The 25,881-nt window shown below is 43.0% G+C and overlaps 1 protein-coding gene across 1 annotated transcript; it reads right to left on the bottom strand.

Annotated features, from left to right (window-relative positions):
* Nucleotides 1-1,028: 1,028 nt before the first annotated feature.
* On the bottom strand, nt 1,029-25,327 carry LOC121574612 (MAP kinase-activated protein kinase 2-like). Its single transcript, XM_041887164.2, has 14 exons — nt 24,632-25,327; nt 21,817-21,956; nt 21,407-21,471; nt 21,213-21,292; nt 17,307-17,433; nt 17,048-17,123; nt 15,229-15,353; nt 14,934-15,019; nt 14,759-14,839; nt 13,027-13,165; nt 2,554-2,669; nt 1,818-1,890; nt 1,289-1,331; nt 1,029-1,116 (listed from the first exon to the last, which is right to left on the bottom strand). Exons 1-14 carry the CDS (start codon nt 24,872-24,874, stop codon nt 1,029-1,031), a joined length of 1,482 nt encoding a protein of 493 aa, XP_041743098.2. The 5' UTR covers nt 24,875-25,327.
* Between the last annotated feature and the right edge of the window lie 554 nt (nt 25,328-25,881).

Genomic DNA, 25,881 nt, shown 5'->3' with positions numbered 1-25,881 from the left:
CTTGGACCACACACCCACTCCACTGAATAGCAGGCTAGTGATTGCTTTGCAAGGCTTGCAGTTAGCCACTGATTCCTTGCAAAACCACTCATTGTTGAATTTGTGATTTCCAACTTGTTGTGTAATGTTTACGTCCAATGGCCGATGAGCACCGATACATTTTATCTATAATTTCTCTTAATTATTTATCTTCATATGACAAGGATTGTAAAGGATTTGCCAGTAGATTGTCAACTTGATTCATGTTGACTGCTAGCTTGCTAGCTAAGATTTTGAAAGTATGATGTTGACATGATCAATCCAATCAAAGCTACGGTAGATATAACGTGATTTGACGTCATTTTATCTGTGGCCAATGACCTTAAGCCTTCTTGGATGAGCACTTCAAATGTAACTATGGCAGCACCCAAGCAGCTTGAATTTGAGCTCTACCCGTAGATTTTGCGGCGACGTAGTGTCCCCATGAGTGACAGAACACTGAGCCAATCACGGCGCAACTAGAGAACATTACCAACCCCTACGCTCTGTATTTTCCGCTGGCTGCCCCACCACCACAGAAAGCACTGAGCCAGGCTGAAACGCCTGCATTTTGGAGCTGCCTTACTCAAGAAAGCAAAAAAGAGACCAAGTTTGTTTGCGGCTTTATTAACTCAATGAGAGATATATTTTTTTACATTGTTTGCAAACTGATATGAGACATATTAATGCCAAAATAACATGCAAAACAGGCAACAAAAAAACTAAAAAAGCTAAACAGGTGGTTCTCAAAACAGGTGGGGCTCTGCCCTGAATGACAGGTCGCCACTGCGTCATAGACTGTGGATGAGATGGAGAGAGATAGAGATCAGGTCAGACTCTACAGCAGAAGGTGAGCCCACCTATCATACGTGCACACACCATTGTATCAACCACACATCATCACATTCACAATGTATTGGAAATAGTCTACAACTGTGATTGACATGCCCCAGTCCTATTCTCTCTACGGTCTGAAGCTGATGCTCTTTCTGATCCTCTCAGGGTGTCCCCTACAGGACGAGGGTTTGTCTGTCTGTCATATCCTCCTCGTTTAGCCCCGCCTTCCTGAGCAGCTTCCTCAGAGCAGGGTCCAGCTCACTAGATTGCACACAGATTAGGATGTTACATTACAATAGCATTGATGACTGATATAACAGAGATATAGATGTGCTATTACAATTATATTAATTATTGATCATAATGCAGTATCAATGTTAATGGTTGTGTTATGGATGTGTTAAAACAATAGTGGTGCCAGTGCTGTGCTCACACTGAGACCTTGCTCTGGGTCCACTCCCACCTGGGACTACTGTCTGTGGAGAAGTGACAATATTAAATCAGTCAGACAGCCATTTATCTTTTCCTCCATTCTAATGCAGCATCAAATAAAATGTATCTAATAGTGAATTGTCTGGGTCTGTCTGAGCTCCAGTGTGCAGATGTAGGCCTACTATATTTCTCGCTCTGACATATGGAGATGGAGTGCTGATCTCAGATCTGCTCTGTTCCTGTTCACAGACACAGCCTGAGGAGGAGTCCACACTGTCAGTACGGTTCAGCTGAGTCTGCCCACTAGCTCTGTTTGAGAAAGAGAGCGAGAGACAGCAAGAGCTAAAGAGCAAAATAAAGTGATATGGGGAGTGAAAGAGTGACGTAAGACAGCGAGCTGGGGGAAGAGGGGAGACAGTGAGAAAGAGAAGAGGACTGGCCTGCCTGAAGCTGAGAGAGCTAATCCTAATATAAATGTGATTTGTCATGTGTATGTATGTGTGTGAGTATGTGTGTGTTGCTCTCCAAACCTGGGGCTCGTTGGATCTGTCTCGCCAAGGCTGCACAGAACCTCTCTGCAAAGTTCAGGTCCGCCTGGCAGTCCTGCACAAACACATACAGCCAGTGTTGGAGGCCGTCAAGGACCAGAACAAATACCTTTTCAGAGCCATGCTATTGGCCAAAGCCTTTTTAATAGCAGAATGGTTAATATGCCCCTAAAAGCTGTTCCATGAACAGTTTTGTTGCTTTGGTCATCAGGGTTGAAACAGGATTATGTTTGATAAGGGGAGAACTTGGAGCATGTCACTTACATTTGCAGGGAAGGTGTGGCAGTTGGGGCAGGTGCAGAGTATCAAATTGGAACATACAGTCCCTGTTCCCATAGCAACTTAGCTCTGGTAGGTTAAAGGAGAATTAAGTGTGCTTAAAGTTATGTCATCAGTAATATACAAAAGAAAAACATCCACACACCCTTTACAACAAAGCCTATTGTTTAAGGAACATGCAAGTTCATGGTGACTGGTAAAGACACAAGAAAACTGTCATAGCCAAACATGCGCACACACACACACACACTGAATGAAAACAGCCATGACATCTTAACCACCATAAAAATATATATTTAATTCATGCACACTATATGGTCACATATAAGTATTGAGTGTTTTTAAGGAGTACAGAGAGGAAGAGAGAATGAGCGAGGTAACTTTAATATGAAATTCATGCATCAAATGTTATGACTAGTTTGGTGGTGGTTCCTCTGACCTTGACACAGTATAGACGCAGGACGTAGGAGCATTGTGAGCGGTCGTTGACCAGACACACCACCCCACAGCCCTCACACCGGACACGTTCACCTGGGCTACTGCTGAGGCCACCATCTGAAACACACAATTAGTGACAGGTGTTACGTATACGCTGGAGATGTTTAAGAATGATATTGTCACGCCCTGGCTCTGGGGACTCTTAAATGTTGAGCCAGGGTGTGGATTTTTCTATGTTTAGTTTTCTATGTTTTTTGTTCTAGATCGTTTAGATCTATGTTGGCCAGGGTGGTTCCCAATCAGAGGCAGCTGTAGCTCGTTGTCTCTGATTGGGGACCATACTTAGGCAGCCTGTTGGCACCAGTTCGTTTGTGGGATCTTGATCCGTAAAGGTTTGGTGTGTGTAACCTCAGGACTTCACGTATCGTTGGTTTGTTGTTTTGGTTTTGTTCGTGTGTTAAGTACTAATTAAAAATGTACGCTTATCACGCTGCGCCTTGGTTCCACGAGTCATCAGTCAACGTGCGTGACAGAAGATCCCACCAAAAAAGGACCAAGCAGCGTGTCCAGGAACAGACAGCCTGGACTTGGGAGGAGATCCTGGACGGGAAGGGATCCTGGACTTGGGAAGAGATTCAGGCCGGAATGGATCGCCGTCCTTGGGAGGAGACTGTGGAGGCGCGCTACAGAGAGGAGCAGCGGCATCGCAGAGGGTACCGGCCGAGGAGGAAGCCCGAGAGACAGCCCCAATAAAACATTTTGGGGGGGCTAAAAGGGTGGTTGGCGGAGCCTAGAGTTAGAGCAGAGCCAACTCCCCGTACTCAGGCTAGGAAGCGTGAGACTGGGCAGGCTCTGTGTTATGCGGAGCCACGTACTGTGCCGCGAGTGTTCCGGCACAGTCCTGTATGTCCGGTGCTAGCACCACGCACGTGTTGTGCTAAGATGGGCATGCAGCCAGGACGGGGTGTGCCGGCTCAACACTCGTGGCCTCCAGTACGCCTCCTCGGTCCCGTATATCCTGCGCCAGTGCCACGTGCTGTAGCGCCAGTACGAGTGCACAGCCCTGTACGTCCTGTGCTGATGCCTCACACATATTGTGTGGAAATAGGCATTCAGCCAGGACGGGTTGTGTCAGCTCTCCGCTCCAGACCTCCAGTCCGCCTCCACAGTCCGGCCCGGCCCGTTCCGGCTCCCCGCACCAAGCCAGTGGTGCATGTTCCCAGTCCAGCCCGGCCTGTTCCTTCTCCCCGCACCAAGCCAGTGGTGCGTGTTCCCAGTCCAGCCCGGCCTGTTCCTGCTCCCCGCACCAAGCCAGTGGTGCGTGTTCCCAGTCCAGCCCGGCCTGTTCCTGTCCCTCGCACCAAGCCAGTGGTGCGCGTCGCCAGCCCGGTCCGGCCTGTTCCTGTCCCTCGCACCAAGCCAGTGGTGCGCGTCGCCAGCCCGGTCCGGTCTGTTCCTGCTCCCCGCACCAAGCCAGTGGTGCGCGTCGCCAGCCCGGTCCGGCCTGTTCCTGCTCCCCGCACCAAGCCAGTGGTGCGCGTCGCCAGCCCGGTCCGGCCTGTTCCTGCTCCCCGCACCAAGCCAGTGGTGCGCGTCGCCAGCCCGGTCCGGCCAGTTCCTGCTCCCCGCACCAAGCCTGTGGTGCTCGTCGTCAGCCCGGTCCGGCCCGTTCCTGCTCCCCGCACCAAGCCAGTGGTGCGCGTCGGCAGCCCGGTCCGGCCCGTTCCTGCTCCCCGCACCAAGCCTGTGGTGCGCGTCGCCAGCCCAGTCCGGCCTGTTCCTGCTCCCCGCACCAAGCCTGTGGTGCGCGTCGTCAGCCCGGTCCGGCCCGTTCCTGCTCCCCGCACCAAGCCAGTGGTGCGCGTCGTCAGCCCGGTCCGGCCCGTTCCTGCTCCCCGTGCCAAGCCAGTGGTGCGTGTGTCCAGTCCGGCACGGCCCGTGCCTGTTCCACCGGTGCCAGCTGCTCCACTCCGGAGTCAGAGCAATCCGCTCCACCGGGGTCCGGTCCAACTCCAGTCAGCGGATCCACTCCGGAGCCAGAGCAATCCGCTCCACCGGTGTCCAGTCCAGCTCCGGCCAGCGGCTCCAGTCCGGAGCCGGTAAGGTTTGGTCCACCGTCGTCGGGTCCAGCTCCAGTCAGCGGGACCAGACCAGGGGCGCAACGGGGAGGTGGAGAAAAGGTGGTGGTCACGCCCGGAGCCGGATCCGCCTCCGAGGCGGAATGACCACCCGGCCCCTACCCTCTTGTGTTTGTGTGGCACGGTCGCAGTCCGCGCCTTTGGGGGGTGGGTACTGTCACGCCCTGGCTCTGGGGACTCTTAAATGTTGAGCCAGGGTGTGGATTTTTCTATGTTTAGTTTTCTATGTTTTTTGTTCTAGATCGTTTAGATCTATGTTGGCCAGGGTGGTTCCCAATCAGAGGCAGCTGTAGCTCGTTGTCTCTGATTGGGGACCATACTTAGGCAGCCTGTTGGCACCAGTTCGTTTGTGGGATCTTGATCCGTAAAGGTTTGGTGTGTGTAACATCAGGACTTCACGTATCGTTGGTTTGTTGTTTTGGTTTTGTTCGTGTGTTAAGTACTAATTAAAAATGTACGCTTATCACGCTGCGCCTTGGTTCCACGAGTCATCAGTCAACGTGCGTGACAGATATTTGCAGATAAACAAAACATGAGCAGTGTACAGAACGTGAATGAAAACAATACCACCTAGTGACTATTGGCTACTGAGGACTAAATAAAGGGAGAGTAATCAAGGAAATAATGATGTCCAGGTGTGTGTAATGATGGGGAGCAGATGTGCGTAATGATGGTTGCCAGGGCTGGTGGTTAGAAGACTGGTGACGTCGAACGCCGGAGCGGGGGAGTAAGCGTGACAACAGGTTACAGATTAGGCACACTATTAAACACACAGGTCACAGATACGCACAGAAAATTCTCCAGTGTTATATCAACACTGACAGCGTTAAATTTAAGACTGGAACAGTGTCTATACGGGCCCACACTTTTGAATGTTAAATTAACACTGTGCTTAGTGCTCACACTGTTACACTTCGTCAAGTGTTAGCGAATTAACACTTTCAGTGTTATGCAATAACACCTCATAGTCTATTTAACACTAGGAATTGTATATCAAATAAAATGTTATTCATCACATGCTTCGTAAACAACAGGTGTGGACTAACAGTGAAATGCTTACTTAAGGGCCCTTCCCAACAATACAGAGATAACAAAATTGAGAAATAATAGAAAAGTAAAACACATAATTATAAGTAATAATAGATACAGAATGAGTAACGATAACTTGGCTATGTACAAGGAGTACCAATAGTAGCGAGTTGATGTGCAGGAGTACGAGGCAATTGAGGTAGATATGTACATACAGTGCATTCGTAAAGTATTCAGACCCCTTGACTTTTTCCACATTTTGTTAAGTTACAGCCTTATTCTAAAATGGATTAAATACAGAATGTTCCTCATCAATCTACACACAATACCCAATAAAGACGAAGCGAAAACAGGTTTTTAGAAATGTTTGCAAATGTATTAAAAATAAAAAACTGAAATACCTTATTTACATAAGTATTCAGACCCTTTGCTATGAGACTCGAAATTGAGCTCAGGTGCATCCTGATCATCCTTGAGATGTTTCTACAACTTGATTGGAGTCCACCTGTGGTATATTCAATTGATTGGATATGATTTGGAAAAGCACACACCTGTCTATATAAGGTCCCACAGTTTACAGTGCATGTCAGAGCAAAAACCAAGCCATGAGGTCGAAGGAATTGTCCGAGTGGCCAGACGGAAGCCACTGCTCAGTACAAGGCACATGACAGCCCACTTGGAGTTTGCCAAAAGGCACCTAAAGGACTCTCAGACCATGAGAAACAAGATTCTCTGGTCTGATGAAACCAAGATTGAACTCGTTGGCCTGAATGCCAAGCGTCACGTTTGGATGAAACCTGGCACCATCCCTACGAAGAAGCATGGTGGTGGCCCAGCCAGAGCCCGGACTTGAACCTGATTGAAAATCTCTGGAGAGACCTGAAAATAGCTGTGCAGCGACGCTCCCCATCCAACCTGACAGAGCTTGAGAGGATCTGCAGAGAAGAATGGGAGAAACTCCCCAAGTACAGGTGTACCCAGCTTGTAGCATCATACCCAAGAAGACTCGAGGCTGTAATCGCTGCCAAAGGTGCTTCAACAAAGTACTGAGTAAAGGGTCTGAATACTTATGTAAATGTAATAATTCCATTTTCATTTTATATACATTTGCAAAAATGTCTAAAAACCTGTTTTTTGCTTTGTCATTATGGGGTATTGTGTGTACATTGATGAGGGGAAAAATCAATTTTAGAATAAGGCTGTAATGTAACAAAATGTGGAGAAAGTCAAGGGGTTGGAATACTTTCCGAATGCACTGTGTACAGTCGTGGTCAAAAGTTTTGAGAATGACACAAATATTAATTTTCACAAAGTCTGCTGCCTCAGTTTTTATGATGGCAGTTTGCATATACTCCAGAATGTTATGAAGAGTGATCAGATGAATTGCAATTGATTGCAAAAGGTCCTCTTTGCCATGAAAATGAACTTAATCCCAAAAATACATTTCCACTGCATTTCAGCCCTGCCACAAAAGGACCAGCTGACATCATGTCAGTGATTCTCCCGTTAACACAGGTGAGAGTGTTGGCGAGGACAAGGCTGGAGATCACTCTGTCATGCTGATTGAGTTAGAATAACAGACTGGAAGCTTTAAAAGGAAGTTGGTGCTTGAAATCATTGTTCTTCCTCTGTTAACCATGGTTACCTGCAAGGAAACATGTGCCGTCATCATTGCTTTGCACAAAAAGGGCTTCACAGGCAAGGATATTGCTGCTAGTAAGATTGCACCTAAATCAACCATTTAACGGATCATCAAGAACTTCAAGGAGAGAGGTTCAATTGTTGTCCAGCAAGCGCCAGGACCGTCTCCTAAAGTTGATTCATCTGCGCGATCGGGGCACCACCAGTGCAGAGCTTGCTCAGGACTGGCAGCAGGCAGGTGTGAGTGCATCTGCACGCACAGTGAGGCAAAGACTTTTGGAGGATAGCCTGGTGTCAAGAAGGGCAGCGAGTAAGCCACTTCTCACCAGAAAAAACATCAGGGACAGACTGATATTCTGCAAAAGGTACAGGGATTGGACTGCTGAGGACTGGGGTAAAGTCATTTTCTCTGATGAATCCCCTTTCCGATTGTTTGGGGCATCCGGAAAAAAGCTTGTCCGGAGAAGACAAGGTGAGCGCTACCATCAGTCCTGTGTCATGCCAACAGTAAAGCATCCTAAGACCATTCATGTGTGGGGTTGCTTCTCAGCCAAGGGAGTGGGCTCACTCACAATTTTGCCTAAGAACACAGCCATGAATAAAGAATGGTACCAACACATCCTCCGAGAGCAACTTCTCCCAACCATCCAAGAACAGTTTGGTGATGAACAATGCCTTTTCCAGCATGATGGAGCACCTTGCCATAAGGCAAAAGTGATAACTAAGTGGCTCGGGGAACAAAACATCGAAATTTTGGGTCCATGGCCAGGAAACTCCCCAGACCTTAATCCCATTGAGAACTTGTGGTCAATCATTTTACATTTTAGTCATTTAGCAGACGCTCTTATCCAGAGCGACTTACAGTTAGTGAGTGCACACATTATTTTATTTTTTCATACTGGAATCGAACCCACAACCCTGGCGTTGCAAATGCCATGCTCTACCAACTGAGCTACATCCCTGCCGGCCATTCCCTCCCCTACCCTGGACGACGCTGGGCCAATTGTGCGCCGCCCCATGGGTCTCCCAGTCGCGGCCTCAAGAGGCGGGAAGACAAACAAAAACCCACAAATTCTGACAAACTCCAAGTATTGATTATGCAAGAATGGGCTGCTATCAGTCAGGATGTGGCCCAGAAGTTAATTGACAGCATGCCAGGGCGTATTGCAGAGGTCTTGAAAAAGAAGGGTCAACACTGCAAATATTGACTCTTTGCATAAACTTAATGTAATTGTCAATAAAAGCCTTTGACACATGGAATGCTTGTAATTATACTTCAGTATACCATAGTACCATCTGACAAAAATATCTAAAAACACTGAAGCAGCAAACTTTGTGAAGACCAATTCTTGTGTCATTCTCAAAACTTTTGACCACGACTGTATATATATATATATATATATATACTGTACCAGTCAAAGATTTTGACACACCTACTCATTCAAGGGTTTTTCTTTATTTTTACTATTAGTGAAGACATCAAAAGTATGAAATAACACATATGGAATCATGCAGTAACCAAAAAAGTGTTAAACAAATCAAAATAGATTTTATATTTGAGATTCTTCAAACAGCCACCATTTGCCTTGATGACATCTTTGCACACTCTTGGCATTGTCTCAACCAGCTTCATGAGGTAGTCACCTGGAATGCATTTCAGTTTAACAGGTGTGCCTTCTTAAAAGTTAATTTGTGGAATTTCTTTCCTTCTTAATACGTTTGAGCCAATCAGTTATGTTGTGACAAGCTAGGGGGTGGAATACAGAAGATAGCCCTATTTGGTAAAAGACCTGTCACAACTTCTGCCGAAGTTGGTGCCTCTCCTTGTTCGGGCGGCGTTCGGCGGTCGTCGTTACCGGCTTTCTAGCTGCCACTGATCTACGTTTCTTTTTCCATTTGTTTTGTCTTGATTGTACACACCTGGTTCCCATTATATTATATTATTTCCCTATTTAACCCTCTGGTTCCCACATGGTTTTGTGCGTGTTTGTTCTTTGTTTTATGTCTAAGACTTATGTGAGCTGGTGTGTTTTCCCTGCGTGGAAATTAGTGTTGTTTATTTTTCGAGTCAAGTACGTCGTTTACTCAGTTCTGTGTCCTGCACCTGACTCCGTCCTACCGCTGCACATTGACACTTGACAAGACCAAGTCCATATTATGGCAAGAACAGCTCAAATAAGCAAAGAGAAACGACAATCCATCATTACTTTAAGACATGAAGGTCAGTCAATATGGAAAATTCCAAGAACTATGAAAGTTTCTTCAAGTGCAGTCGCAAAAACCATCAAGCGCTATGATGAAATGGCTCTCATGAGGACCGCCACAGGAATGGAAGACCCAGAGTTACTTCTGCTGCAGAGGATAAGAAATTCCACAAATTAACTTTTAAGAAGGCACACCTGTTAAATTGAAATGCATTCCAGGTGACTACCTCATGAAGCTGGTTGAGACAATGCCAAGAGTATGCAAAGCTGTCATCAAGGCAAAGGGTGGCTATTTGAAGAATCTCAAATATAAAATATATTTTGATTTGTTTATAATTTTTTGGTTACTACATGATTCCATATGTGTTATTTCATAGTTTTGATGTCTTCACTATTGTTCTACAATGTAAAAAATAGTTTTAAAAAATCAAGAAAAACCCTTGAATGAGTAGGTGTGTCCAAACTTTTGACTGGTACTGTATAGTGTACTATATATACAAAAGTATGTGGACACCCCAAAACAGTGTAACAAATCCATTTAATATACACCATAACAATAAATCCATTCTTTATTTTAGGCAAGTCTAAAGAAACATTATGATACTGTATGAAGAAAATGTATTTCAGAAGAACAGAATGATGTGACTACAGAATACTGATGATTTGAGAAAGTCGGGAAAAAAGCTTGTGCTCAGTTCCTGGTATCAGGTTTCACATGCCGTTCTCTCTCATCAAGTGATCATATTTTCACCCGTCAGACTATTCTCAATTTAATATTGTCTTTACTAATATGTGAAATTAGTTTCATTTTATAACGCCCCATTATCAAATGGGCACACAGCAACTTCTCCAGTGTGATTGATTTTTTTTTTACACTGACAGTGTTAAATCAACACTGAAAGTGTTGAGTCTGTGGACCCATATAGACACTGGAACAGTGTTAAATTAACACACTGCTTAGTGTAAAGCCTTATATTTCCCAGAGCGCCTCGCCTTTCGAATAAATTGTAGAGTTACCACCCATGACTGTATTTGTTAAGGACAGAGACATGGTTTCGGCCCTATGGATTTCACCAAGTGAGATCCTAAACGAATTTGTTATAATAAAAATATATATATACATTATTTATTAGTGATTGGAAACTGAGTCTATCTGAAGGCTTCGGCACTTTCACCAAGTTGTGCCAATACATGGTTCATTACTCAGAGCTTCATTATCTGTTCACATCTGCTGGTCAGTAATAAATAGAAGCGTGTGATTATCAGATAGACTTATTTTTTTCTCATCATCAAAATTGCGCAGCAGTAAGTCATTGGCTGTAGTAGCCTATCATCAATTGGAATACCAGGTTCACATCATGCTTCCCTTTTTTGCCTTCAACTTTACTATTTTTCAAATATGGAATTATTTAGGATGCTTAAGACAGAAACGTATTCTATACTAAATAAAATTAATTATTTCAACAACAGTGCATAAAGTGTGGTTAAAAAAATAAAAATAAATAAAAATAGTGTGCCTTCAACCTCATGCTCTCAAGTCCCTAAATGTTCCATAGTTCTCTACTCTACCTGCTAAGCTACCGGTCAAGTGAAACATTTGGTACAAAATTCGAACTATATTTGTAAGTACGGTGTCCAGTAGAGGTCGGTGTTTTAAAGCAGCTTGGAATCTAAGAAAGCACCGGAACCACGGCGAAATCAGTGTGATCTTGCATTTTGCAATACACGGTTTGAAAAAACATTTGATCAAACGAAGCTTCGGACGTCATTGATTACGTACCTCTGATAAAGTGATACATGAATCGGAACACTGCTTCGAAGTTAGCTGCTTAGCGATTTCGATGCATGCCTCAGAGCTCCGGTATCAAATGTAACATCACTATTATTTAGCATAATACCATACATATTTCATAAGGCCTTATTTTGAGGACCTCGTTTTCCCTGATACAGGGTCCTGAAACTCATACACATCCCTTTACATTTTAGTCATTTTAGCAGACATGTTTTTTTTTCTTTCATACTGGTCCCCCGTGGGAAACAAACCCACAACCCTGGCGTTGCAAACGCCATGCTCTACCAACTGAGCTACGTGGGACTATAACCACACCCATCAATATCTATGTTTATACATGTACATTGATTGATTGATTAATCTTATGCTACACAAAGATAAATAACATATATTTTTCTAAACTAATCCAATTAATTAGTTATATCGCTGGAAGAACATTCAGGCCTGACTGTTGCTCGATGACTGACAAAACAAATGCAATCGCCATCTTAAATGATTAACCAAGATCTACAATTACCGTTAAAGAACCATAGGCTATGACAAGGATTTAAAGAAATTCTGGAAAATAAATGTTAAACAATAAACAAAATCTGTTTGGTTTATATTTGTATTACTTTCCATTATTTCGATTGATGAATGTTAATGTTTAGCATGTAAAAAAAAAAATCTTCAATCATTAAGTATTTCATTCTAGGCTATTAAGATTAATATCTGAAAGCCCTCCAAACCATGTGCTATCGATAATATATTTAGACTAATTAAACTAACTGTTCTAGTTTTTGGTTCTTTGTCAAATATTTGGCAGCCATCAAATAAATGTGGTTTTTGTTTTCAAATAACTTGCATGTATTCAAATACCTTCAAATATTATTTGTTTTTCTGAGAGGTATTCCAAATACTTTCAAATATGATTTGTTTTTCGGAGACCTGTATTTGAATATCAAAGGAAATAGTTGCCTTTAGTTGATTCTCTATATTTGACTACCTCAAGTATTTGAAAAGTTGGTATTTTCAAATAAACTACAAAATAAATTTTCGTCTCAGATCTGCACAGTACTGTGTGTCTGTATATTTTTCTCTAACACACACATCAGTCACTTAAACAGCCATGCATACACATACAGAAATGTGCATGAGGAAGTACTGAGTGAAGGTACTGTACTCCATGTGAGACCACATCTTCATACATCCCGACCCAAACAAAGTGATACAAACTTCCTTAAAAACAAACATTTATTTCATTAAAATAGTAGCAGTAAATAAAAACAACATTAATGACATCTACAAAACAAAAGCAATTATATTATAGATCAGTCTGTGGTCTGATTGACTGACCTGGAAACTCGTATGTGCTGGTGACAGAACAAGTAAAGGAAAAGGACAGAGATAAAAGCCTAATATCTTTCTGATTACTGCCAATCTTGGAGTGGTCCAATTAAACACTTACTTTGACCAATAACGAGAAGAGCCAGGAGTTTTCCTGACCACAAGACCTCATCAATTCCAGAAACAACACGTGATCAGGGCCCTGGTGAATATTGGTCCAAATAATGGCCTTAATATAACATCCCCTCCTCCCTCTCCTTTCCCTCAGCCTCTCACTGGCTGTTGCAAACCGTTGCTCCGGCTACTCCTTCACCCTCTCCTCCCCCCACCTCCTCCCCCTCCTCCCCCCTCTCCCTCGGCCACCCCAGCAGCAGGTCTCTTGCGTCTCTTGTTGAGCAGCGGGTTGTTGGACGTGTCCAGGTCTTTGATCTTCACCTGGTCGTAGTCCACACGCATGGTGGCCAGGGCACTGGTCATCTCTTCCTGTAGCCAGAAAGTACAGATACAGTGCCTTCAGAAAGTATTCATAACCCTTGACTTATTCCACATTTTGTTGTGTTACAGCCTGAAATCAATGGGTTGTTTTTACCCATCTACACACAATACCACATAATGACAAAGTGAAAACATGTTTTTAGAAATCTTTGCAAATTGATTGAAAATTAAATACAGAAATATCTAATTTACTGTAAATAAGTATTCACACCCCTGAGTCAATGCATGTTAGAATAACCTTTGGCAACGATTACAGCTTTAAGAGCTTTGCACACCTGGATTGTACAATATTTGCACATTATTCTTTAAAAAATTCTTCAAGCTCTGTCAAGTTGGTTGTTGATCATTGCTAGATAGCCATTTTCAAGTCTTGCCATGTATTTTCAAGCTGATTTAAGTCAAAACTGTAACTAGGCCACTCAGGAACATTCAATGTCGTCTTGGTAAGCAACTCCAGTGTATATTTGGCCTTGTGTTTTAGGTTATTGTCCTGTTGTAAGATGAATTTGTCTCTCAGTGTCTGTTGAAAAGCAGACTGACCCAGGTTTTCCTCTAGGATTTTGCCTGTGCTTAGCTCCATTTAATTAATTTTTATCCTAAAAAACTCCCTAGTCCTTGCCGATGACAAGCATACCAATAGCATGATGCAGTCACCACCATGCTTGAAAATATGAAGAGTGGTAGTCAGTGATGTGTTGTGTTGAATTTTCCCCAAACATAACACTTTGTATTCAGGACATAAAGTACAATTTTTTGCCACATTTCTTGCAGTTTTACTTTCGTGCCTTATTGCAAACAGGATGCATGTTTTGGAATATTTGTATTCTGTACAGGCCTCCTTCTTTTCACTCTGTCATTTAGGTTAGTATTGTGGAGTAACTACTATGTTGTTGATCCATCCTCAGTTTTCTTCTATTACAGCCATTAAACTCTGCCTTCCTCTCTGGCAACTGAGTTAGGAAGGATGCCTTCCTATGTGGCCGCCTTTGCGAGACATTGGAAAACCTCTCTGGTCTTTGGGGTTAAATGTGTGTTTAATATTCACTGCTCGACTGAGGGAGCTTACAGATAATTGTATGTGTGGGGTACAGAGATGATATAGTCATTCAAAAATCATGTTAAACACTATTATTGCACACAGAGTGAGTCCATGCAACTTGTTTTGTGACTTGTTAAGCACATTTTTACTCCTGAACTTATTTAGGCTTGCCATATTAAAGGGGTTGAATACTTATTGACTCAAGACATTTCAAGCTTTTCATTTTTTATTCATTTGAAAAATTTATAAAAACATTAAATCCACTTTAACAGTATGGGGTACTGTGTGTAGGCCAGTGACACAAAATCTAAACGCAATCAATTTTTTATTCAGTTTGTAACACAACAAAATGTGGAAAAAGTCAAGGGGTGTGAATACTTTCTGAAGGCACTGTAGATAATTGCAGTGTGGGTCTTATAAATATAGTGTTTTATCACCCACTAATGGCTTCTTTGTGTTAGTGTTAGATTAAATTGGGTTATTGATATGCGGTGTTTCTTGTTACCACAGAGGGTCCGTGTTTTACAGCTCTCTAGTCTCACCTTGACATCGTCCCACAGTTCTCTGTCCTCTGTCAGAACACGGGACGTGTGCAGAGGAGTAGGAGGGACCACCATCGACTGCTGTAATGTCAACAAACACACACACACACACACACAGTGTAAATGAGAGTCTCATATTATCAACAGCACTCAGACATGCAGTAGTAATACTCACATTGATCCAAGGGTGGTTCATGAACTGCCCGATGGTCATCCTCTCGTTAGGGTCTGTCTTCAGCAGCTGGTTGATCAGCTGTTTGGCTACAGAGGGTAAAGGTCATAGGTCAACAATCATAGCAAATAAAACATGATCAGGTAAACTAGACAAGATGTTTGTCAAATGACCTACAAATCACAACCGTAGAAAAATCTGTCCAAAATATTTGGAACTTAGCAGAACATAGTTTGTCTTGCAGTGAAGCCTCTCTGTCTACTATAGACCACCCACAGTATTCTGTCTCTAGTCTGACCTTCCTCTGACACTTCGGCCCACTCAGGGTTGGGGAACTTGTACTGGCCCATCCTTATCCTCTGCTTCATCCCTGGAGAGATGGCCTGGCCAGTGTTAGAGTAGAATGGAGGGAACCCACACAGCCTGGGGACACAGCACACACTTCACCATGAGAATAGAGCAACTACAGCTACTGTATGCACTCCAACTGGAGACTAATTGAACAATCATTAATACTATATACAGTGGGGAGAACAAGTATTTGATACACTGCCGATTTTGCAGGTTTTCCTACTTACAAAGCAGGTAGAGGTCTGTAATTTTTATCATAGGTACACTTCAACTGTGAGAGACGGAATCTTAAACAAAAATCCAGAAAATCACATTGTATGATTTTTAAGTAATTAATTTGCATTTTATTGCATGACATAAGTATTTGATACATCAGAAATGCAGTACTTAATATTTGGTACAGAAACCTTTGTTTGCAATTACAGAGATCATATGTTTCCTGTAGGTCTTGACTAGGTTTGCACACACTGCAGCAGGGATTTTGGCCCACTCCTCCATACAGACCTTCTCCAGATCCTTCAGGTTTCGGGGCTGTCGCTGGGCAATACGGACTTTCAGCTCCCTCCAAAGATTTTCTATTGGGTTCAGGTCTGGAGACTGGCTAGGCCACTCCAGGACCTTGAGATGCTTCTTACGGAGCCACTCCTTAGTTGCCCTGGCTGTGTGTTTCAGGTCGTTGTCATGCTGGAAGACCCAGCCACGACCCATCTTCAATGCTCTTACTGAGGGAAGGAGGTTGTTGGCCAAGATCTCACGATACATGGCCCCATCCATCCTCCCCTCAATACGGTGCAGTCGTCCTGTCCCCTTTGCAGAAAAGCATCCCCAAAGAATGATGTTTCCACCTCCATGCTTCACGATTGGGATGGTGTTCTTAGGGTTGTACTCATCCTTCTTCTTCCTCCAAACATGGCGAGTGAAGTTTAGACCAAAAAGCTCTATTTTTGTCTCATCAGACCACATGACCTTCTCTCATTCCTCCTCTGGATCATCCAGATGGTCATTGGCAAACTTCAGATGGGCCTGGACATGCGCTGGCTTGAGCAGGGGGACCTTGCGTGCGCTGTAGGATTTTAATCCATGACGGCGTAGTGTGTTACTAATGGTTTTCTTTGAGACTGTGGTCCCAGCTCTCTTCAGGTCATTGACCAGGTCCTGCCGTGTAATTCTGGGCTGATCCCTCACCTTCCTCATGACCATTGATGCCCCACGAGGTGAGATCTTGCATGGAGCCCCAGACCGAGGGTGATTGACCGTCATCTTGAACTTCTTCCATTTTCTAATAATTGCGCCAACCGTTGTTGCCTTCTCACCAAGCTGCTTGCCTATTGTCCTGTAACCCATCCCAGCCTTGTGCAGGTCTACAATTTTATCCCTGATGTCCTTACACAGCTTTACAATGTGATTTTCTGGATTTTTGTTTTAGATTCCGTCTCTCACAGTTGAAGTGTACCTATGATAAAAATTACAGACCTCTACATGCTTTGTAAGTAGGAAAACCTGCAAAATCGGCAGTGTATCAAATACTTGTTCTCCCCACTGTACAAGGAGGGAGAGATGGAGAGGGAGAAAGCAAGTGGTGGACAATGAAAAGCTGAGAGTGTTAAAAGAGAGGTAGAGGAGAACAAGGAAGTGCAGAGAAATGAGGGTGTAAATGAGGCCCAGGAGCCAACAGTAGGGGGACTGAGAGTGAATGAGAGGCCTGTGACTTGATTCTCACACACTCACAGACACACCTATAGCATACAGACACACTAGGTACTCACAGGATGTACATGATCACGCCCAAAGACCACATGTCACACGACTTGTCATACTTCTCTGGACCGAGCACCTCGGGGGCTGATGGACAGACATAGAGACATAGAGACCAAGACACCAAGAGACAACCAGTCAGGCTGACAGACCGGTAAAGACAGGGACAACATGTGGGTAAAAGTCAACCATAATACTTTATAGCCTACACACCATTCACATCCAGATAGTATACGACACCACTACTGGTGTAACAGACCCAACACTCACCAACATAGTAGGGGGTGTAACAGGGTGTCTGGAGGGAGTTGTGGAGGGTGGTCTCCTTGGCAAAGCCAAAGTCAGTTAGTTTCAGCACGCCATTGCTCTCCTTGGTGGTGTAGAGCAGATTTTCAGGCTATTGTGTGTTTGTGTGTGTGTGGAGGGAGGGAGATGTAAAAAAGAAGAAAGCAATAAGTACATCAATAAAACCACCAGCGGTAAATACATCGTCTGTCAGGGAGTGTCAGGTGAAAAAGACAATTATGTATGTCTAAGAGTAGAGTTACTGAAACAGGATACAAGTGGAAAATATAAAGATCCAATCCATTTAAAAAATTGGCGGCCCCTTACACTTCAGTGTTGTGATGCAAAAATTCTAGCAAAATGTATAGCGCATAGAATTAAAAAGGTATTGTCTGACATTATTCATTCTAATCAGACAGGTTTTTTACATGGGCAATACATTGGAGATAATATAAGGCAAGTACTGGAAACAATAGAACACTATGAAAAATCTGGGAAACCAGGCCTACTATTCATAGCAGACTTCGAAAAGGCATTTGATAAAGTACGACTGGGGTTTATATATAAATGCCTGGAGCATTTCAATTTTGGACAATCTCTTATAAATTGGGTTAAAATCATGTATAGTAACCCTTGGTGTAAAATAGTAAATAATGGCTATTTCTCAGAAAGTTTTAAACTGTCAAGAGGAGTGAAACAAGGTTGTCCACTATCAGTATATCTATTTATTATTGCCATCGAGATGTTAGCTATTAAAATCAGATCCAACAATAATATCAAGGGATTAGAAATCCAGGGCTTAAAAACAAAGGTGTCATTGTACGCTGATGATTCATGTTTTCTTTTAAATCCACAACTTGAATCCCTCCACAGCCTCATAGAGGATCTAGATACATTTTCTAACCTCTCTGGATTACAACCAAATTATGATAAATGTACTATATTACGTATTGGATCACAAAAAAAAACAATTTTTTACCAATAAAATGGTCTGATGGTGATGTGGATATACTCGGAATACATATCCCAAATGAAATAAATGATCTCACTCCAAAAAAATGTAATAGAATGTTAGCAAAAATAGATAAGATCTTGCTACCATGGAAAGGTAAATACCTGTCAATTTGTGGAAAAATCACCCTGATTAACTCTTTAGTATTATCCCAGTTTACCTATTTGCTTCTTCGTAAATGATATTATCAATAGGAATGGTGGAGTTATGTCGCACATGCAGCTAACAAAACATATGGAAATGTCTGCTCTACCCAAAATTACAACCAAATAATTGCAGCATTACCGCAAAAATGGAAGAGGAAAGTGGAAGGAGGAAAAAGTAAGGAACTTGTCTGTCGGCCTTGCATTAAAGAACATAATTGGTTAAAGAAAATTGTGATAAATAAAAAAGTTTACCAGTTTCATTTAAGGACCACAAGATTGACAGCCGTCCCATATAGATTGCAAAATAGTTGGGAAGAGATTTTTGACGTACCGATTCCATGGCATAGTGTTTATGAACTGATAAGCAAAATGATGCCGGATTCAAAACTTATAATTTTTCAATTTAAATTATTATATAAAATTCTTGCTACCAATAGAATGTTATTTGTATGGGGAAACAATCTTCCCAGCTCTGCTGATTTGGCTGTGAAGAGACAGAATCATTAGATCATTTGTTTTGGTACTGTCCATTTGTAGCTTGTTTCTGGACACAGGTCCAGGAATGGCTGAAGGATTGCAATATTTGCATGGAGCTGACCCTGCAGATAGCACTACTGGGTGAGCTGAAAAGTCATAGTCAATCGATCAATAATATAATAATACATTTAGCAAAAAAAATTATTTTCAATTCACAAACTGTAGAAACAATGAGAATAGAAAGGTTCAGAACTTTTGTAAAACATCACAGTATAGTTGAAACATATATGGCAAATAGAAATCCAATATGGATGGTGTTAAGAGATAGATGGGAGGTGTTGAATGGAGCTGAAGGATGGGACTAATAAAAACAACTAATAACAACAAGATAACTTGTGTAAGACATGCTGTGTCCATAATAAGTATATACAGTGGGGAAAACAAGTATTTGATACACTGCCGATTTTGCAGGTTTTCCTACTTACAAAGCATGTAGAGGTCTGTAATTTTATCATAGGTACACTTCAACTGTGAGAGACGGAATCTAAAACAAAAATCCAGAAAACCACATTGTATGATTTTTAAGTAATTCATTTGCATTTTATTGCATGACATAAGTATTTGATACATCAGAAAAGCATAACGTAATATTTGGTACAGAAAACTTCGTTTGCAATTACAGAGATCATACATTTCCTGTAGGTCTTGACCAGGTTTGCACACACTGCAGCAGGGATTTTGGCCCACTCCTCCATACAGACCTTCTCCAGATCCTTCAGGTTTCGGGGCTGTCGCTGGGCAATACGGACTTTCAGCTCCCTCCAAAGATTTTCTATTGGGTTCAGGTCTGGAGACTGGCTAGGCCACTCCAGGATCTTGAGATGCTTCTTACGGAGCCACTCCTTAGTTGCCCTGGCTGTTTGTTTCGGGTCGTTGTCATGCTGGAAGACCCAGCCATGACCCATCTTCAATGCTCTTACTGAGGGAAGGAGGTTGTTGGCCAAGATCTCGCGATACATGGCCCCATCCATCCTCCCCTCAATACGGTGCAGTCGTCCTGTCCCCTTTGCAGAAAAGCATCCCCAAAGAATGATGTTTCCACCACCATGCTTCACGGTTGGGATGGTGTTCTTGGGGTTGTACTCATTCTTCTTCTACCTCCAAACACGGTGAGTGGAGTTTAGACCAAAAAAGCTCTATTTTTGTCTCATCAGACCACATGACCTTCTCCCATTCCTCCTCTGGATCATCCAGATGGTCATTGGCAAACTTCAGATGGGTCTGGACATGCGCTGGCTTGAGCAGGGGGACCTTGCGTGCGCTGCAGGATTTTAATCCATGACGGCGTAGTGTGTTACTAATGGTTTTCTTTGAGACTGTGGTCCCAGCTCTCTTCAGGTCATTGACCAGGTCCTGCCGTGTAGTTCTGGGCTGATCCCTCACCTTCCTCATGATCATTGATGCCCCACGAGGTGAGATCTTGCATGGAGCCCCAGACCGAGGATGATTGACCGTCATCTTGAACTTCTTCCATTTTCTAATAATTGCGCCAACAGTTGTTGCCTTCTCACCAAGCTGCTTGCCTATTGTCCTGTAGCCCATCCCAGCCTTGTGCAGGTCTACAATTTTATCCCTGATGTCCTTACACAGCTCTCTGGTCTTGGCCATTGTGGAGAGGTTGGAGTCTGTTTGATTGAGTGTGTGGACAGGTGTCTTGTATACAGGTAACGAGTTCAAACAGGTGCAGTTAATACAGGTAATGAGTGGAAAACAGGAGGGCTTCTTAAAGAAAAACTAACAGGTCTGTGAGAGCCGGAATTCCTACTGGTTGGTAGGTGATCAAATACTTATGTCATGCAATAAAATGCAAATTAATTACTTAAAAATCATACAATGTGATTTTCTGGATTTTTGTTTTAGATTCCGTCTCTCACAGTTGAAGTGTACCTATGATAAAAATTACAGACCTCTACATGCTTTGTAAGTAGGAAAACCTGCAAAATCGGCAGTGTATTAAATACTTGTTCTCCCCGCTGTATATATGTATGTATATGCATATATGTATGTATGTGTATGTAGGTGTATATGTATATATGCGAGAAAAAAAAGAAGGAAAAAAAACATATGGGGGATTGGATGTGATGCAGACAATTACATTGATGGAAGTTACAATCTAATCTATCTGCAATATTAAAGCTGATCTACCCCCTAAGAAAAGAAAAAAAATATATATTTAAAAATAGAGTAGAGTCCCACCTTGACATCTCTGTGAGCTATGTCCATGTGGTGGAGGTACTCTATGGCCGTGCCTATGTCCCTCATGATCTCTGAAGCCTCTGATTAAAAGCCATGACATATGAATCTGATTAACAAAGAGCACACAGCTATAGGGCCACTGTAAATAATTGAGCACTGTAAATGATACAACACAGTTCCCCATCATAACTCACCTCTCTCTGTGAACGCCTGGTCCCCTCTCGCCTGAATGTGACTGAACAGCTCCCCTCCCTCCATACTGAGCCAGGAACAACAACAAGATAAACAGATCAGAGATTCTCAACAAGACAACAAAGCCATCAATTAAACAAGGCCAGCATTGTCCCTTAGTAATTACTGGGCAATTACTGAGCCCAATCGACAAAGCCTAAACATAATGACCAAGGAGGAGAACTGGGACATATTTGATGTTTATGTAGACTTTCATTAGGCCAGGAGTTTTTCCTGACCACGTGACCTAACCAGGAAAAACTCCCTACTCATCAGTTATGGTTTTAAAGTCTGACGTGCTAGAAAAGCTAACAGAGAAGACATGCATCATACACAGATGCATTCTGGTCTATGTAGTCTCTGTGGTCCTCACCACTCCATGATGATAAGCAGGCATTTCTTCCCCTGGTGCATGTTCTCATACAGGCTGAGGATGTGAACGATGTATGGACCCCTCGACACTCTCCAATGCAGCTCCACCTCCCGTCGCGCCTTAGGACTATCATACAGAATCTGCCCCCACAGAGAAGAAGGGTGGGTATAGAAACAGAGACAAAGAGAGAGAGAGAGAATAATGGGCATGTTTAGGAAACACATTTACTATGACTAGGTATGATGATGGATGCAGTATGCATCTGTAGTGGAACGTGTGTATCTATGCAACATGTATATGCTGTGAGTGTGTCCATGTTGTATATAAACACTCACAGGTCTTGGAGGAATTGATCAAGGGCATAATAACAGCCTTAATCAGGTTTTAAAAAATCCCTGTGACCAATCTTAGTCCCACAGCTCTCTCTCTCTCACCTCTCTTTCATTCTTGCTCTTTCTTTTTCTCTCTCTCTCTCTCTCTCTCTCTCTCTCTCTCTCTCTCTCTCTCTCTCTCTCTCTCTCTCTCTCTCTCTCTCTCTCTCTCTCTCTCTCTCTCTCTCTCTCTCTCTCTCTCTCTCTCTCTCTCTCTCTCTCTCTCTCTCTCTCTCTCTCTCTCTCTCACACACACACACACACACAGACAAAATGAAGGCTGCTTTTTATTAGCCATTCAAAATCTGCCTTCAAAGTGTACCAGTAATAACAACCTTGCAAAGTGATTGGATGTAAGGGTGGGAGGGATCCCCAGACATCACAGCCAGATAAACTAGCTTATCCTCTGTCTGTGACAGGAAGCAATGCATGGTGGGACAGGGAGGAGAGGGCAGGTTGAGATTAAATTGTTTATAGAGGAGTAACCTAATACTCAGCCTCAACATTGTCGACAACACAAATACTTGAAGAGCACACTTACAAAATAATGTATACACTTGTGCCAGTACAACTGATCCTCCTCTATCACATTTCATTAATCTATATTTGGTCTACCTGGACAAAAAGAATAGGGAACTATTTTGGAGGTTGAGACTGTTCCATTGAAAACATACCCACAGTGGTTGATCTTCAAAGAACAGAAGGAAACACTCCCCACTGGGCACAGATGTCAATTCAATGTCTATTCCAAGTTGGTTCAATGTAATTTCATTAAAATGACGTGGAAACAACGTTGATTTAACCAGTGTGTGTCCAGTGGGTGACCACAGATCCCCCTATGTCCAGAAATGATAGATAGAGCTTAGAGTACATGCCAAGGCATAACCTAAGGAAAGGGATTGGCAGCTCTGGTCCAGGTGGGTCACATTCTGTGCAGGCTTTTGTTCCAGCCCAGCACGAACACGCACCAGATTTAACTAACAGTGGTGTGAATTGAAGGCTTTCATGAGTTGAATCAGGTATGTCAGAGCTCAGCTGGAACAAAAGCCTGCACACCAGAGTAGATCCTCTCTAGATGGAACATAGAATCAGTCCAGACAGAGCATGTCATTGTCCATACAACATGACAATGACTACTGGCACTAACAACAAACCCTCTGCGTAAGACACGGTCCCACACAGTACATCACTGTCTCTCCCCAGACTCATCCACTGTCTGTCTGGGCAGGAGTAGTCGAGTTAGCTTAAAGAGCAGCACTGTTGCCGCTGGTGGCTCCTCTCCAAACCCGGCTCACAGAGAGACAGTTTTCTATTGGTGTTATTAGTGCTTAATTGGACCTCTTTAAAAGAGGAACAGGCACCAGTCAAAGAAACACACCCTCTGTCTGACTCTGTACATATATCCTCTTGTTTGTTGATACAGTAAATATAGCAGAGGGAGGAAGTGGGAGAGAATGTGACAGTAACTTCCGTTCAAGAATGACAACCTCTGCACACCAGATGCATGCTGTAAACTGTAACCATGCCAAAATATGTCAATCATCAGAGATGGGACTGGTAACCGGATGTTTTTAGCATTATAAGGTTATGTCCTTCTTCATACAACACCCCCCACCCCCCCAATCAGACAACTTAAGTGATTCCAAATAAAGGAGTGATCCCATTGGGGAAAGTCAGCTGCACAACTGAATGCTCCTTGCACTATTAACCCAACCCCTCTGAATCAGAGAGGTGGGAGGGGCTGCCTTAATCAACATCCATGTCATCGGTGCCCAGGGAGCGTTAACTGCTTTGCTCATGGGCAGCACGGTAGATTTTCCACCTTGCCAGCTCAGGGATTTGAACCTGCAACCTTTTGGTTACTGGCCCAATGCTCTTAACATTTTTAGTCATTTAGCAGATGCTCTTATCCAGAGCGACTTACAGTTAGTGAGTGCATACATTTTTCATACTGGCCCCCCGTGGGAATCGATCCCATAATCCTGGCGTTGCAAGCGCCATGCTCTACCAACTGAGCTAGGCTACCTGCCACCCCTGGTATCAAACCGCAAAGAAGGATGAGAGATCTGTCTAGGAGGCGACCGTCTAGGATGGAGTAGTGAATAATTGATGACTATTCTCCCTCTTATCGTCACCATTGCAAATACATCCTCAAGTTCCCTTTCATTTACGTCAGTGGATAAGAAAAGAAAGCAAGCAAGATCTCAAATACTTGGTGCCACTTAGGTCTGGTGACTGATGGTCTCTCTCTCTCTCTCTCTCTCTCTCTCTCTCTATTCAATTCAATTCAAGGGGCTTTATTGGTATGGGAAACATATGTTTACATTGCCAAAGCAAGTGAAATGGATCTCTCTCTCTCTCTCTCTCTCTCTCTCTCTCTCTCTCTCTCTCTCTCTCTCTCTGTCTCTCTCACACACACACACACACACACACAAACACACTACCTTGAGCGCACATTTCTCCCCTGTCTTCTTGCAGTAACATTCCATCACTTTCCCACTGATACCCAGTCCTAGTACTTGAGTTGTTATTTTGTAGTCCTCTGTGACTGCGTTGCGTTTGAACTCCAGTTTTGTAAGTGTGTCCCTGCCTGGGATGTGTGGAATGCTTCCACTCGGCGTCTCCTGGAGCTGAGGCTCGGATTGGTTGGCTGACTGCCTCTCCTCTCCATTACCATTATGTTGCATGATGTGTTTCTTGCCGTATCAAGCAGAAATAGGGTCATTAATCCACATTAGGCTTATTTCTTTCGAGAAATAGCTACCCTATAATAATATTGGCACATTGACCGAATAAGAAGTTTTGTATTGCATATCTAGAATAGTTAGTTCTATGAAGTATTTTGAACTTCACTCTAAAATAACATTCTAATTTGTGGTATAGTTAACAATCTATTATGCTAAATTTGAGTTTGTATAAATAATAAATGGAACACAGGTAAATGTGCCCCAGCAAATAAATCTATACCGGATGACCAAAATGCTCAGAACATTTCCTGTAAAACCATCGACCAAATTAAAAAGGATAAGTCCTCGGTCCAGTTCCCTATTCTCTCCGTTATTCCCTATTCTCTCCGTTATTTTCCTCTCCGTTATTTTCCTCTCCTGTGCCCTTCTCTGGAGCTACACAAAACTCTTCAAGCCCCTTACGTCAGCTCAGCACGGCTCAAGTTTATTCACACGGCCCTCATCTCTTAAAGGAGCCGCCACCCGTAAAGACGGGCGGCCAGCAGTGGCATTCTACTGTCCACAAACCTCAATTCAATGCGTATTCCACGTTCGTTCTACGTACTTTTGAAATGACGCGGAAAGATACTCCTCTGACTGGACATTCACTTTATATTACATGGTGTCAGAAATTCGTGAGAGGGACACATCTTCACAGCAAATTCTCCAGTGTTATATCAACACTGAAAGAGTGGGACCATATACACACTGGAAACAGTGTTAAATTAACACACTGCTTAGTGTTAAACCTTATTCAGATATTTCAGTGAGTGCCTTTCGAGTGAATTGTCGAGTTACCATAAATATTCTGTGCTATGGACTTATCAATAAATATGTTATCAATATACATATGTTTTTATTTAACACAATACCATACATATTTCATAAGATCTTATTTTGAGGGCCTAGTTTTACTTTTAAAATAATAATAATTATATCTATCTATCTTTCTATCTATTTATCTACTC

This window comes from Coregonus clupeaformis, chromosome 10 (genome assembly GCF_020615455.1).
Source record: "Coregonus clupeaformis isolate EN_2021a chromosome 10, ASM2061545v1, whole genome shotgun sequence".
In the NCBI taxonomy this organism is placed as follows: Eukaryota; Metazoa; Chordata; class Actinopteri; order Salmoniformes; family Salmonidae; genus Coregonus; species Coregonus clupeaformis.
The sequence above is the reverse complement of the archived record's forward strand: the minus strand, read 5'-3'. Positions and strand labels throughout refer to the sequence as shown.

What these genes read in the sequence shown, in the direction of transcription:
- LOC121574612 (XM_041887164.2), bottom strand. Translation starts at nt 24,874, where the DNA reads ATGCAACATAATGGTAATGGAGAGGAGAGGCAGTCAGCCAACCAATCC. An exon ending in TAGCTCACAGAGATGTCAAG is followed by an intron (nt 17,434 to 21,212) that starts GTGGGACTCTAC and finishes AACACACAATAG; the next exon opens with CCTGAAAATCTGCTCTACAC. An exon ending in TGAACCACCCTTGGATCAAT is followed by an intron (nt 14,840 to 14,933) that starts GTGAGTATTACT and finishes TTGACATTACAG; the next exon opens with CAGTCGATGGTGGTCCCTCC.